The sequence below is a fragment of the Salvelinus namaycush genome, unplaced genomic scaffold, assembly GCF_016432855.1.
Source record: "Salvelinus namaycush isolate Seneca unplaced genomic scaffold, SaNama_1.0 Scaffold10, whole genome shotgun sequence".
Classification (NCBI taxonomy): domain Eukaryota; kingdom Metazoa; phylum Chordata; class Actinopteri; order Salmoniformes; family Salmonidae; genus Salvelinus; species Salvelinus namaycush.
The window spans coordinates 961162-975305 of NW_024057675.1; the positions used below are offsets into that span (position 1 = coordinate 961162).

At 42.5% G+C, this 14144-nt stretch overlaps 1 protein-coding gene across 1 annotated transcript; it reads left to right on the forward strand.

Annotated features, from left to right (window-relative positions):
* Positions 1-1421: 1421 nt before the first annotated feature.
* Positions 1422-13887, forward strand: LOC120035261 (zinc finger protein 436-like). Its single transcript, XM_038982056.1, has 10 exons — positions 1422-1474; positions 1887-2084; positions 7228-7284; positions 7425-7487; positions 7637-7876; positions 9070-9156; positions 9581-9664; positions 12522-12658; positions 12814-13047; positions 13249-13887. The coding sequence occupies exons 1-10, from the start codon at positions 1444-1446 to the stop codon at positions 13690-13692; spliced, it is 1575 nt and encodes a 524-aa protein (XP_038837984.1). The 5' UTR covers positions 1422-1443; the 3' UTR covers positions 13693-13887.
* Positions 13888-14144: the final 257 nt, after the last annotated feature.

Sequence of the window (14144 nt, forward strand, 5' to 3'; positions counted from 1 at the left end):
AGTTAACCCACTGTTCCCCTGAGCAAGGCAGTTAACCCACGGTTCCCTGGGCGCGGTGGATGTCAATTAAGGCAGCCCCCCCTGCACCTCTCTGATTCAGAGGGGTCGGGTTAAATACAGAAGACACATTTCAGTGGAAGTCATTCAGTTGTACAACTGACTAGCCTTTTCCATTATAGCCATCGTGGTTATTATTTGACCCTGCTGGTCATCTATGAACGTTTGAACGATCTGGCCTTAATGGTCACATGGACTCTTAAATCTCTACCCGACACAGCCAGAAGAGGTCTGGTCACGCCTCGGCGCCTGGTTCCTCTCTATCCGGCACAGCCAGGAGAGGTCTGGTCACGCCTCGGCGCCTGGTTCCTCTCTATCCGGCACAGCCAGAAGAGGTCTGGTCACGCCTCGGCGCCTGGTTCCTCTCTATCCGGCACAGCCAGAAGAGGTCTGGTCACGCCTCGGCGCCTGGTTCCTCTCTATCCGGCACAGCCAGGAGAGTTCTGGTCACGCCTCGGCGCCTGGTTCCTCTCTATCCGGCACAGCCAGAAGAGGACTGGCCACCCATCAGAGCCTACTTCCTCTCTAGGTTTCTTCCTAGATTTCTGCCTTTCTAGGGAGCTTTTCCTAGTCCCTTTGCTTCTGCCTCTGCATTGCTTGCTCTTTGGGGTTTTACTTTGTGACACCTGCTGATGTAAAAAGGGCTTTATAACATACATATGATTTGACACGATGTGAACATGTGTTATGTTATGAAAATAAATGCTAACTGTGTGATGTGTTATTCTTTGTTTGGGTTCTCCGAGGGATGGTTTCCCACACGCAGATTAACCCTAGTCCTTGTCTAAAAAGCATTCTTAATGGAGAATTTATAGTGAAAGTGCTTTTTAGTCACTAGGCTTGATCTGTGTCTGGGAAACCGGCCCAGAGACTTTTTAACACGTGGAGTGTATAAATGCTAAAATAAAATGAATACCTATCTTGGTGGCAATTTTGGGGATTATTTCGGTTGTCCAAGATGAGGCCTATCCAGCAGTACAATAATCCTTAAAATTAAAGACATTTAAAAATGTTGAGCTTACCAAGTAGTTTAGACACATTCATTTTCTAGAAATGTCTTAGATTTAAATAAAAAGTCAAGAAGTCCTGCCTAATTGCGCCTGTAAATCGCTCTGGATAAGAGCATATGCTAAATGTATCTCCTTTTTACACCAATACTACTGTACGCCGAATAGTATACTGCTCTACCGACTAGTAGTCCGTCATTGTAAATAATAATTTGTTCTTAACTGACTTGTCTAGTTAAATAAAGGTTAAATACAAATAAATAATAATAAAAACTATCCAGAGTGAGAAGCGTAATGACTGCGCATACGTGATGCTCGTGAAAAAACCTTTTTCCTCATACAGGCGGAAGTTTACAGTTGGATTCCCCGACCCTCCTCCATGTCAAATAATTTAAGAACACCTATCCGAGGTAATCTTTATAAATGTGTACCCAACATGCTATATCAGTGTTCAAGCTACTACCAGGCGGTAGTGAATGTCGGTAGTGAATGCTAGCCGCTGTGTAGAACGACTACCAGCCAGGGAAGCGTCAAGTCGAGCTAGCTAGGTTGCGTCTATGGCATTTTCACGTCCTTCTCCTAGTCAGTAGCCACAGCCGATGTATAATCTACAACATGTGAAGGCTATTCCCGTCTCAGTAACTAGCTAACATTAACTAGACCAGTGACCGTTGTTGTTTTTGCTCCTATGTTCTGCAAGCAGTGAACTAGCAAACTTAGACTAATATCTTATACAATAACGATGTTAGATAGCTAGACGTCCGTATGTTTTCTGAATAGCTCGATCGATCACATATCTCCAATGTCCTCTACATATTTAAGACTGTGGCACCATGTCTGATCCGGAATCCCCGGATCCTAGTGATCCGGCTCAGAGAAGCTCCCTGCGAGGTCCAGAGATAGCGTCAGGGAAGCTGGAGGACTGCAGTCAAACACTGGAACTCAGTGTGGCTGTCAAAGATGATGACGGTAATGACGAGGAGGAGGCTGATGAAGAGGATAGCGATGATGTAGACTCTGGTAAGTTCAGGTGTTGAGTCAGTCAATATTGGGCTACAATAAACTCTACTGTGCTGTGTAGCCTATTCATAGCCTGACTGCCAGTCTGTTTCCCTTATCTTGCCAACTCCTTATGGAGTGTGATTTGACAAGAGCGCAGAAACAGACTGGCAGTCAGGCTAGTTTATTCATAGTGCTGATGGTCTTTTATCATCACTACTGTCTGTTTTCAGTCAGGCTAGCCTGGGCAACTCCAGTCCTCCAGTTTTTGGTGTCACAGTTTTGTCCCAGCCCCAGCTAACACACCTGACTCCAATAATCATCTAATCATGATCTTCAGTTAAAAATGCAATTAGTTTAAATCAGGTGTGTTTGCTAGGGATGGGGGAAAAGTGGGACACCAATCAGGCACCAGAGGACTGGAATTTCCCCGGCCTGGGCTAGTCTATTCATCACTACTGTCTGTTTTCAGTCAGGCTAGTCTATTCATCACTACTGTCTGTTTTCAGTCAGGCTAGTCTATTCATCACTACTGTCTGTTGTCAGTCAGGCTAGTCTATTCATCACTACTGTCTGTTTTCAGTCAGGCTAGCCTATTCATCACTACTGTCTGTTCATCACTACTGTCTGTTTTCAGTCAGGCTAGCCTATTCATCACTACTGTCTGTTGTCAGTCAGGCTAGTCTATTCATCACTACTGTCTGTTGTCAGTCAGGCTAGTCTATTCATCACTACTGTCTGTTGTCAGTCAGGCTAGTCTATTCATCACTACTGTCTGTTGTCAGTCAGGCTAGTCTATTCATCACTACTGTCTGTTGTCAGTCAGGCTAGTCTATTCATCACTACTGTCTGTTGTCAGTCAGGCTAGTCTATTCATCACTACTGTCTGTTGTCAGTCAGACTAGTCTATTCATCACTACTGTCTGTTGTCAGTCAGGCTAGTCTATTCATCACTACTGTCTGTTTTCAGTCAGGCTAGCCTATTCATCACTACTGTCTGTTGTCAGTCAGACTAGTCTATTCATCACTACTGTCTGTTGTCAGTCAGGCTAGTCTATTCATCACTACTATCTGTTGTCAGTCAGGCTAGTCTATTCATCATTACTGTCTGTTGTCAGGCTAGTCTATTCATCACTACTGTCTGTTGTCAGGCAGGCTAGTCTATTCATCACTACTGTCTGTTTTCAGTCAGGCTAGTCTATTCATCACTACTGTCTGTTGTCAGTCAGGCTAGTCTATTCATCACTACTGTCTGTTTTCAGTCAGGCTAGCCTATTCATCACTACTGTCTGTTGTCAGTCAGACTAGTCTATTCATCACTACTGTCTGTTGTCAGTCAGGCTAGTCTATTCATCACTACTATCTGTTGTCAGTCAGGCTAGTCTATTCATCATTACTGTCTGTTGTCAGGCTAGTCTATTCATCACTACTGTCTGTTGTCAGGCAGGCTAGTCTATTCATCACTACTGTCTGTTGTCAGTCAGGCTAGTCTATTCATCACTACTGTCTGTGTTCAGTCAGGCTAGTCTATTCATCATTACTGTCTGTTGTCAGTCAGGCTAGTCTATTCATCACTACTGTCTGTTTTCAGTCAGGCTAGTCTATTCATCACTACTGTCTGTTGTCAGTCAGGCTAGTCTATTCATCACTACTGTCTGTTGTCAGTCAGGCTAGTCTATTCATCACTACTGTCTGTTTTCAGTCAGGCTAGTCTATTCATCATTACTGTCTGTTGTCAGTCAGGCTAGTCTATTCATCACTACTGTCTGTTGTCAGTCAGGCTAGTCTATTCATCACTACTGTCTGTTGTCAGTCAGGCTAGCCTATTCATCACTACTGTCTGTTGTCAGTCAGGCTAGTCTATTCATCACTACTGTCTGTTGTCAGTCAGGCTAGTCTATTCATCACTACTGTCTGTTGTCAGTCAGGCTAGTCTATTCATCACTACTGTCTGTTTTCAGTCAGGCTAGCCTATTCATCACTACTGTCTGTTGTCAGTCAGACTAGTCTATTCATCACTACTGTCTGTTGTCAGTCAGGCTAGTCTATTCATCACTACTGTCTGTTGTCAGTCAGGCTAGTCTATTCATCATTACTGTCTGTTGTCAGGCTAGTCTATTCATCACTACTGTCTGTTGTCAGGCAGGCTAGTCTATTCATCACTACTGTCTGTTGTCAGTCAGGCTAGTCTATTCATCACTACTGTCTGTGTTCAGTCAGGCTAGTCTATTCATCATTACTGTCTGTTGTCAGTCAGGCTAGTCTATTCATCACTACTGTCTGTTTTCAGTCAGGCTAGTCTATTCATCACTACTGTCTGTTGTCAGTCAGGCTAGTCTATTCATCACTACTGTCTGTTGTCAGTCAGGCTAGTCTATTCATCATTACTGTCTGTTGTCAGTCAGGCTAGTCTATTCATCACTACTGTCTGTTGTCAGTCAGACTAGTCTATTCATCACTACTGTCTGTTGTCAGTCAGGCTAGTCTATTCATCACTACTGTCTGTTGTCAGTCAGGCTAGTCTATTCATCATTACTGTCTGTTGTCAGGCTAGTCTATTCATCACTACTGTCTGTTGTCAGGCAGGCTAGTCTATTCATCACTACTGTCTGTTGTCAGTCAGGCTAGTCTATTCATCACTACTGTCTGTGTTCAGTCAGGCTAGTCTATTCATCACTACTGTCTGTTGTCAGTCAGGCTAGTCTATTCATCACTACTGTCTGTTTTCAGTCAGGCTAGTCTATTCATCACTACTGTCTGTTGTCAGTCAGGCTAGTCTATTCATCACTACTGTCTGTTGTCAGTCAGGCTAGTCTATTCATCATTACTGTCTGTTGTCAGTCAGGCTAGTCTATTCATCACTACTGTCTGTTGTCAGTCAGACTAGTCTATTCATCACTACTGTCTGTTGTCAGTCAGGCTAGTCTATTCATCACTACTGTCTGTTGTCAGTCAGGCTAGTCTATTCATCATTACTGTCTGTTGTCAGGCTAGTCTATTCATCACTACTGTCTGTTGTCAGTCAGGCTAGTCTATTCATCATTACTGTCTGTTGTCAGGCTAGTCTATTCATCACTACTGTCTGTTGTCAGTCAGGCTAGTCTATTCATCACTACTGTCTGTTGTCAGTCAGGCTAGTCTATTCATCACTACTGTCTGTTGTCAGTCAGGCTAGTCTATTCATCACTGCTGTCTGGTTTCAGTCAGGCTAGTCTATTCATCACTACTGTCTGTTGTCAGTCAGGCTAGTCTATTCATCACTACTGTCTGTTGTCAGTCAGGCTAGTCTATTCATCACTACTGTCTGTTGTCAGTCAGGCTAGTCTATTCATCACTACTGTCTGTTGTCAGTCAGGCTAGTCTATTCATCACTACTGTCTGTTGTCAGTCAGGCTAGTCTATTCATCACTACTGTCTGTTGTCAGTCAGGCTAGTCTATTCATCACTACTGTATGTTGTCAGTCAGGCTAGTCTATTCATCATTACTGTCTGTTGTCAGGCTAGTCTATTCATCACTACTGTCTGTTGTCAGTCAGGCTAGTCTATTCATCATTACTGTCTGTTGTCAGTCAGGCTAGTCTATTCATCACTACTGTCTGTTGGCAGTCAGGCTAGTCTATTCATCACTACTGTCTGTTGGCAGTCAGGCCAGTCTATTCATCACTACTGTCTGTTTTCAGTCAGGCCAGTCTATTCATCACTACTGTCTGTTGTCAGGCAGGCTAGTCTATTCATCACTACTGTCTGTTGTCAGGCAGGCTAGTCTATTCATCACTACTGTCTGTTGTCAGTCAGGCTAGTCTATTCATCAGTACTGTCTGTTGTCAGTCAGGCTAGTCTATTCATCAGTACTGTCTGTTGTCAGTCAGGCTAGCCTATTCATCACTACTGTCTGTTTTCAGTCAGGCTAGTCTATTCATCACTACTGTCTGTGTTCAGTCAGACTAGTCTATTCATCACTACTGTCTGTTGTCAGTCAGGCTAGTCTATTCATCACTACTGTCTGTTTTCAGTCAGGCTAGTCTATTCATCACTACTGTCTGTTTTCAGTCAGACTAGTCTATTCATCACTACTGTCTGTTGTCAGTCAGGCTAGTCTATTCATCACTACTGTCTGTTGTCAGTCAGGCTAGTCTATTCATCACTACTGTCTGTTTTCAGTCAGGCTAGTCTATTCATCACTACTGTCTGTTTTCAGTCAGACTAGTCTATTCATCACTACTGTCTGTTTTCAGTTACTGTCTGTTTTCAGTCAGGCTAGTCTATTCATCACTACTGTCTGTTTTCAGTCAGGCTAGTCTATTCATCACTACTGTCTGTTTTCAGTTGCTGTCTGTTTTCAGTCAGGCTAGTCTATTCATCACTACTGTCTGTTTTCAGTTGCTGTCTGTTTTCAGTTGCTGTCTGTTTTCAGTTGCTGTCTGTTTTCAGTTGCTGTCTGTTTTCAGTTACTGTCTGTTTTCAGTTGCTGTCTGTTTTCAGTTGCTGTCTGTTTTCAGTCAGGCTAGTCTATTCATCACTACTGTCTGTTTTCAGTCAGGCTAGTCTATTCATCACTACTGTCTGTTTTCAGTTACTGTCTGTTTTCAGTCAGGCTAGTCTATTCATCACTACTGTCTGTTTTCAGTTACTGTCTGTTTTCAGTCAGGCTAGTCTATTCATCACTACTGTCTGTTTTCAGTTACTGTCTGTTTTCAGTTACTGTCTGTTTTCAGTTGCTGTCTGTGTTCAGTCAGGCTAGTCTATTCATCACTACTGTCTGTTTTCAGGCAGGCTAGTCTATTCATCACTGCTGTCTGTTTTCAGTCAGGCTAGTCTATTCATCACTGCTGTCTGTTTTCAGTCAGGCTAGTCTATTCATCACTACTGTCTGTTTTCAGTCAGGCTAGTCTATTCATCACTACTGTCTGTTTTCAGTCAGGCTAGTCTATTCATCACTACTGTCTGTTTTCAGTCAGGCTAGTCTATTCATCACTACTGTCTGTTTTCAGTCAGGCTAGTCTATTCATCACTACTGTCTGTTTTCAGTCAGGCTAGTCTATTCATCACTACTGTCTGTTGTCAGTCAGGCTAGTCTATTCATCACTACTGTCTGTTGTCAGTCAGGCTAGTCTATTCATCACTACTGTCTGTTTTCAGTACTGTATCTTGTGTTCTCCACCAGGGCATAACGTTGTGAAAGTGGACATGGATGAGGAGGAAGGAGAAGCAGTGAAGTCAGGTGAGCAGGACAGTAGCTAGCTAGAATGGGGTGGGGAGAGAGTCCTCTGGGTAGTAGCAGGACAGTAGCTAGCTAGAATGGGGTGGGAGATTATTTTAACAGGGCTTTCAACAGGGCTTTTAACATCTGTATTTTAACAGGGCTTGCTATTGTTAAAAGAGATGCAGAGGAGGAGGGAGGTGGCGGGGATGAGACCAACTCAGGTAATCACAGACCACAATAACCATTCATGGGGATGATAAAAGCTTTGGTTGTATCCACTTTGATAGTTTATAGTGTAAGAGAACATTGATCTTAAGAGATACACACGGCCTCCTACGGTATTTAACCTGTAGTGTTGTCACGGAAACAGGAGGGGGCGCCAACTCGGACACAGACAGTTTAGATGGGGAGAATGAACAGAGTTCGAACGCTCAGAGTGCAGTGGAGAAGCCACACCCCTGCTCCCAGTGTGGCAAGACCTTCCTCACCGTGGGGAGCCTGAAGAGGCACACGCAGACCCACAGCGGCGAGAAACGGCATCAGTGCTCCGTCTGCGGGAAATGTTTCTCACGCTCAGACGACATGAAGAGACACCTCACCATCCACACAGGTTATTGTGAACAATGATTATTATTACATTTCAGTATTTGGCATAGACTATTACAAGATAGAATATAGCTGCAAGCAGCCATGGTGGTGCTCAAGCCTTATTGCACCACAGCGCCACCTTCAGGACAACTTGGATGAGCTACTTCTGTATGCCTGCCATAACATAACATCACAACTCAACATCCACCAGACCATGCCTGCCAATTTTCACAACTCAACATCCACCAGACCATGCCTGCCATAACATCACAACTCAACATCCACCAGACAATGTCTGCCATAACATCACAACTCAACATCCACCAGACCATGCCTGCCAATTATCACAACTCAACATCCACCAGACCATGCCTGCCATAACATCAACTCAACATCCACCAGACCATGCCTGCCAATTATCACAACTCAACATCCACCTGACCATGCCTGCCATAACATCACAACTCAACATCCACCAGACCATGCCTGCCATAACATCACAACTCAACATCCACCAGACCATGCAGTATGCTTCTGATGGATTTGGGACCATTTTTAGTGACGTCGACTACTTCTCTGAGTAGAAGTGCTGTGAAGTGTAGAGGTCTGCTCATGTAAATGCTAAATAAATCCGTATCCACAAAAGAGAGAGGGTCAGTCACATTTTAAAAGTTGTATGTATTATTATTATAGTAAGAGATGTGTGGTACATGCTTACCTATCTATTGGGGGGCTGAATAAAAAATATGTCTAGCAATGGGAAATACCACTTAAATGTATTATTTTAGATTACATAATGTTGGAATCGATATATGGATGGGAAATACCACTTAAATGTATTATTTTAGATTACATAATGTTGGAATCGATAAATGGATGGGAAATACCACTTAAATGTATTATTTTAGATTACATAATGTTGGAATCGATATATGGATGGGAAATACCACTTAAATGTATTATTTTAGATTACATAATGTTGGAATCAATATATGGATGGGAAATACCACTTAAATGTATTATTTTAGATTACATAATGTTGGAATCAATATATGGATGGGAAATACCACTTAAATGTATTATTTTAGATTACATAATGTTGGAATCAATATATGGATGGGAAATACCACTTAAATGTATTATTTTAGATGACATAATGTTGGAATCGATAAATGAATGCTATTGATCGACTCAGTACCTCTAACTCATCCCTAGGAGAGAGGGTGGGCCACGTCTGTCACCAGTGTGGGAAGACTTTCACCAGTGTGGGAGGGCTGAAGAAACACCAGATGACCCACACAGGTGTAGTGCTCCTTCCAGGTGTATAGAGGATGATGTCATGGGATGCTGTTGTTGATGATGAGGGGGGAGGCAGGTAGCCTAGTGGTTAGAGCGTTGGGCCAGTAACCGAAATTTGTTGCTGGATCGAATCCCCCGAGCTGACAAGGTAAAAATCTGTCGTTCTGCCTCTGAACAAGGCAGTTAACCCTTAACCTCGGTAGGCCGTCATTGTAAATAAGAATTTGTTCTTAACTGACTTGCCTAGTTAAATAAAATAAAAATACATGATGTTAATGATATGATGTAATGTATTATAACAGATATTGATATTATAATTGCCTACAAAAGTTATCAGTGTCTCTAAACTCTCTTTTGAGTGGGCCTCAATGTGGTTTTTAAATCTGTTATTTGTGACATTGAAACGTTCTGTCTGTCTATTTATCAGGAGAGAAGCCGTTCCAGTGTTCAGAGTGTGGGAAAGGTTTCACTGCGCAGGGTAACCTCAAGATCCACCAGCGCATCCACACAGGTCAATTATATATTTAATATATGCCGTTTTACCTCTCAGGTTTATATCTCTCAGAAAGACACTAAACGTTTTGTACCGGCTTTTAACTGAAAATGTATTTATGTTCATCTTGTATATATGTCTTCCATATCATTGGCATGTGTTCTGTGTAGAGTTCTCATTCTCAGCCCGAACCTGACGGTTTCAGGCTTGCCGTGCTGTGTTAAGGGGGTGGGAAAAAAACTATGGAAGTCTGCCCACCTATTCAGCCCACTACGTTTCTCTCTCTGTCGCAGCAGCTGCCAGGATTCCAGTATTGGCTGGGCCAGAGAAATTTGTGGCCATGATGAAACTTTATTTATTTTTTCGGGATGATTTGAAATGTTTCAAATCGCGATAGGAATAGGGCTTGAGTGCCCTCGGGAGAATGATGATCCGCGAGACCGCGACAGGCAGAGCATCTCAGTATCAGGAGAAGCCCTTATTCCAGTGGTATCTGTTAACGCCGATACATCCTACCCAAATACACCCTGTGACTGCCCTGCTAATGTGCCTCGCTGGACCTTGTAAACTATCCAAAGTCGACCCATAACTGATCCAATTGTTTACTAATCAAACATGCGTTCCAAACACGGGGCTTTTATTCAAATAGATGTTTGGCAGAAAAATCTAGTTATTTATTTGTTTAATTATTCAAGGCTCCCTTTTGTTATTTAATTTGAAAATAAAATGCTTGATTGCTGTGCAATGACATGAATGAATTATTGATTGTATTGAAGTTACGTTAAGACAGATAAAACAGGACGTACTCTCACAGCTCCATGGTGGATAGATTATACATATAAACCAGTCTAAATGGGTGAGAAATTAACCAATTTAATCCATCTTCCCATAATGACAAAGTGAAAACATGTTTTTGCAAATGTATTGAAAATGAATTGCAGAAATATCTCATTTACATAAGTATTCACACTCCTGAGTCAATACATGTTAGCATCACCTTTGGTAGCGATTACAGCTGCGAGTTTTTCTGGGTAAACCTCTAAGAGCACACCTGGATTGTACAATATTTGCACATTTATTATTTTTTTAATTCTTCAAGCTCTGTCAAGTTTGTTGATCATTGCTAGACAGCCATTTTCACGTTTTCAAGACAATTTAAGTCAAAACTTTAACTGTGTTTTTAGGTTATTGTCCTGCTGAAAGGTGAATTCGTCTCCCAGTGTCTGTTGGAAAGCAAAATGAACCAGGTTTCCCTCTGGGATTTTGCCTGTGCTTAGCTCTATTCCTTTTCTTTTTATCCTAAAAAAACTCCCCAGTCCTTGCCGATAACAAGCATACACATAACATGATACAGCCACCACAATACTTTAAAATATGGAGAGTGGTACTCAGTGATGTGTTGAATTTGCCGCTTTGTATTCAGGACATAAAGTTCGTTTCAGTTTTACTTTAGTGCCTTATTGCCAACAGGACGCATGTTTTTAGAATATATTTATTCATTACAGGCTTTCTTCTTTTCACTCTGTAATTTCTCAGTTTTCTCCTTTCACAGCATTTAAACTCTGGAACTGTTTTAAAGTCACCATTGGCCTCGTGTTGAAATCCCTGAGTGGTTTCCTTCCTCTTCGGCAACTGAGTTAGGAAGGACGCCTGTATCTTTGCACTGACTGGGTGTATTGATACACGATCTAAAGTGTAATTAATTACTTCACCAGGCTCAAAGGGATATTCAATGTCTGCTTTTTAATATTTACCCAACTACCAATAGGTGCCCTTCTATGCAAGCCAATGGAAAACCTCCCTGGTCTTTGTGGTTGAATCTGTGTTTTGAAATTCACTGCTCAACTGAAGGACCTTACAATTATCTGTATGTGTGGGATACAGAGATGAGGTAGTCGCTCAAAAATCATTTGAAACACTATTAGTGCACACAGATTGAGAGTCCATGTGACTTGTTAATAAGCACGTTGTTACTCCTGAACTTATTTAGGATTACCATAACAAAGGGTTTGAATTCTTATTGACTCAAGACATTTCAGTTTTTCATTTTGTATTAATTTGTCATGTCTAAAAACATAATTCCACTTTGACATTATGTGTTATTGTGTGTTGACCAGTGACACAAAATCTCAATTGAATCTGTTTTTTTAAATTCAAGCTGTAACAAAATTTTGGAAAAAGTCAAGGGGTGTGAATACTTTCTGATGTCACTGTACAGACAGCGATTTAAGTTGAATAAAATCTCATTGACTGATTATCAGACAAGACACAGGCTTTTGGTTGGGAGGAGGACAGGCTGCTACGCCAGAGAAGAGCAGAATCCACTTGTTAAGCTACATAACACGCTGGCAAAATGTTCTGATGACTTAATATATGCGCAAACTAGAATCAAGATGATCATGAGCACTCGCTTCTCTAACATTTCCCCGGCCTAATTGTTATCCAATATCCAAACGGAGATTCAGCGAATAAAAAAAAAAAAAAAAAATCTGCCATTTAGTTAATTGATTTATCAAGACGAGTCACCCACACTTTTCTTAAAGCAATGTGGTGGCGCTGTCCCAATCAAGGCGGTGCTGAAATTATCATTTTGGTGACCACACGACTATTGCTTTAAATTAGTATAATGGTTGGATATGACATTGGGAGTTTCAGTATAAGCAAGTATTTGATACATGCCTTCAGTTGCATTAGCTTATTTTATTGCAATTTTTTTTTTTTACATGAAGTTGATTATTACTAAGCGCAGAGAGAAACTCCCCTATCTGTTTCTTCGTCTCCTCACTCCGCTGCCGCCCGCTTCTGCAGTGTTGTTCTCAACACCAGTTTAAATCAATATAAACTTTATAAAAAAATGAAGTTATTCTATTCACAGGGGAGAAACCGTACCAGTGCTCCCAGTGTCAGAAAAGCTTCTCTCGGCTGGCCCACTATAAAGACCACCAGCAGACTCACCGGGAGGAGAAACCGTACCACTGCAATGACTGTGGGAAAAGCTTCTCCTACTTCAAGGTTCGTTGTTGTTTTACTGTATTAATTTATCTATTTACTCCTCGTCTGCTGTTTTGTTTTATCTTTCTCACGGTTTATTGATTTATGTATGGGAAGCACTTTGCACTGCATTTTGTTGTAAGTAATGATCTAAATAAATTTTGATTTGATACAAGTCACTCAAGTGCCACCAGATGATCCACAAAGGGGAGAACCTCCACCACTGCTCCGTATGCGGTAAAGGGTTCGCCATCCGCGGCAACCTGAAGACCCATCTGCAGACACACACCAAGGAGAAACCACACCAATGCTCAGAGTGCAGGAAACGGTTCTCCCGAGCCCACGACCTGAAGAAACACAAGCTGCTCCACACGGGGCAGAAGACCTACCACATTTGCCAGTGTGGCAAGGTGCGTGTCAATTAAAGTTACATTATGTAGCTTTGTGTAGGGACCAACAGTTTTCAGATAGAAATGCGAGTTATAGATTTGCCATTCTCTTTGAAAGCAAGTCATATAAGCGGTAGATCCATTATATGTGCGATATTTCTATGCTTCCCCTCCTTCATTTTTGTTTTTGTGTCTTTTTTGTTTATCTGTCTCCAATCTAAGAGCTTCACGGAGCTGGGGAACCTGCGGACCCACCAGAGAACCCACACCGGAGAGAAACCATTCTGCTGTTCCTTCTGTGGCCGAACCTTCTTGCGTGCTGGAGACCTGAAGAGCCACCAGCGGACACACACCGGAGAGAAACCATTCATCTGCGCCATATGTGGGACCAGTTTCGCCCAATCTGGCAACCTGAAAGTGCATCAGATCACACACACTAAAGAGAGGCCGTACTCTTGTACTGTCTGTGATAAGGGGTTCACCACACCGGGGAGTCTGAAGCTACACATGAGGACACACACAGGGGAGCGGCCGTTCCTGTGTAGCGCGTGTGGGAAAGGGTTCACGGCGTCAGGGCAGCTGAAGAGGCACCAAGAGTGTCACATGAGAGACACTGTCCAATCATCTCCTAGTGAAGACACGGGGGTGGTGGTGGCTTCAAAATAAAAGTCCTCTCTAAGCGGACTACAAAATAAGAGTACTGGAAACGTGCCATTGTGTGTCTGAACTGTGATCATGATGGGAGGTTTTACTGCTTCATGATGTCACTATGGGCTCTGGTCAAATGGGACACCATTCACTGTGGGCTCTGGTCAAATGAGACACCATTCACTGTGGGCTCTGGTCAAATGAGACACCATTCACTATGGGCTCTGGTCAAATGAGACACCATTCACTGTGGGCTCTGGTCAAATGGGACACCATTCACTATGGGCTCTGGTCAAATGGGACACCATTCACTATGGGCTCTGGTCAAATGGGACACCATTCACTATGGGCTCTGGTCAAATGGGACACCATTCACTATGGGCTCTGGTCAAATGGGACACCATTCACTATGGGCTCTGGTCAAATGAGACACCATTCACTGTGGGCTCTGGTCAAATGAGACACCATTC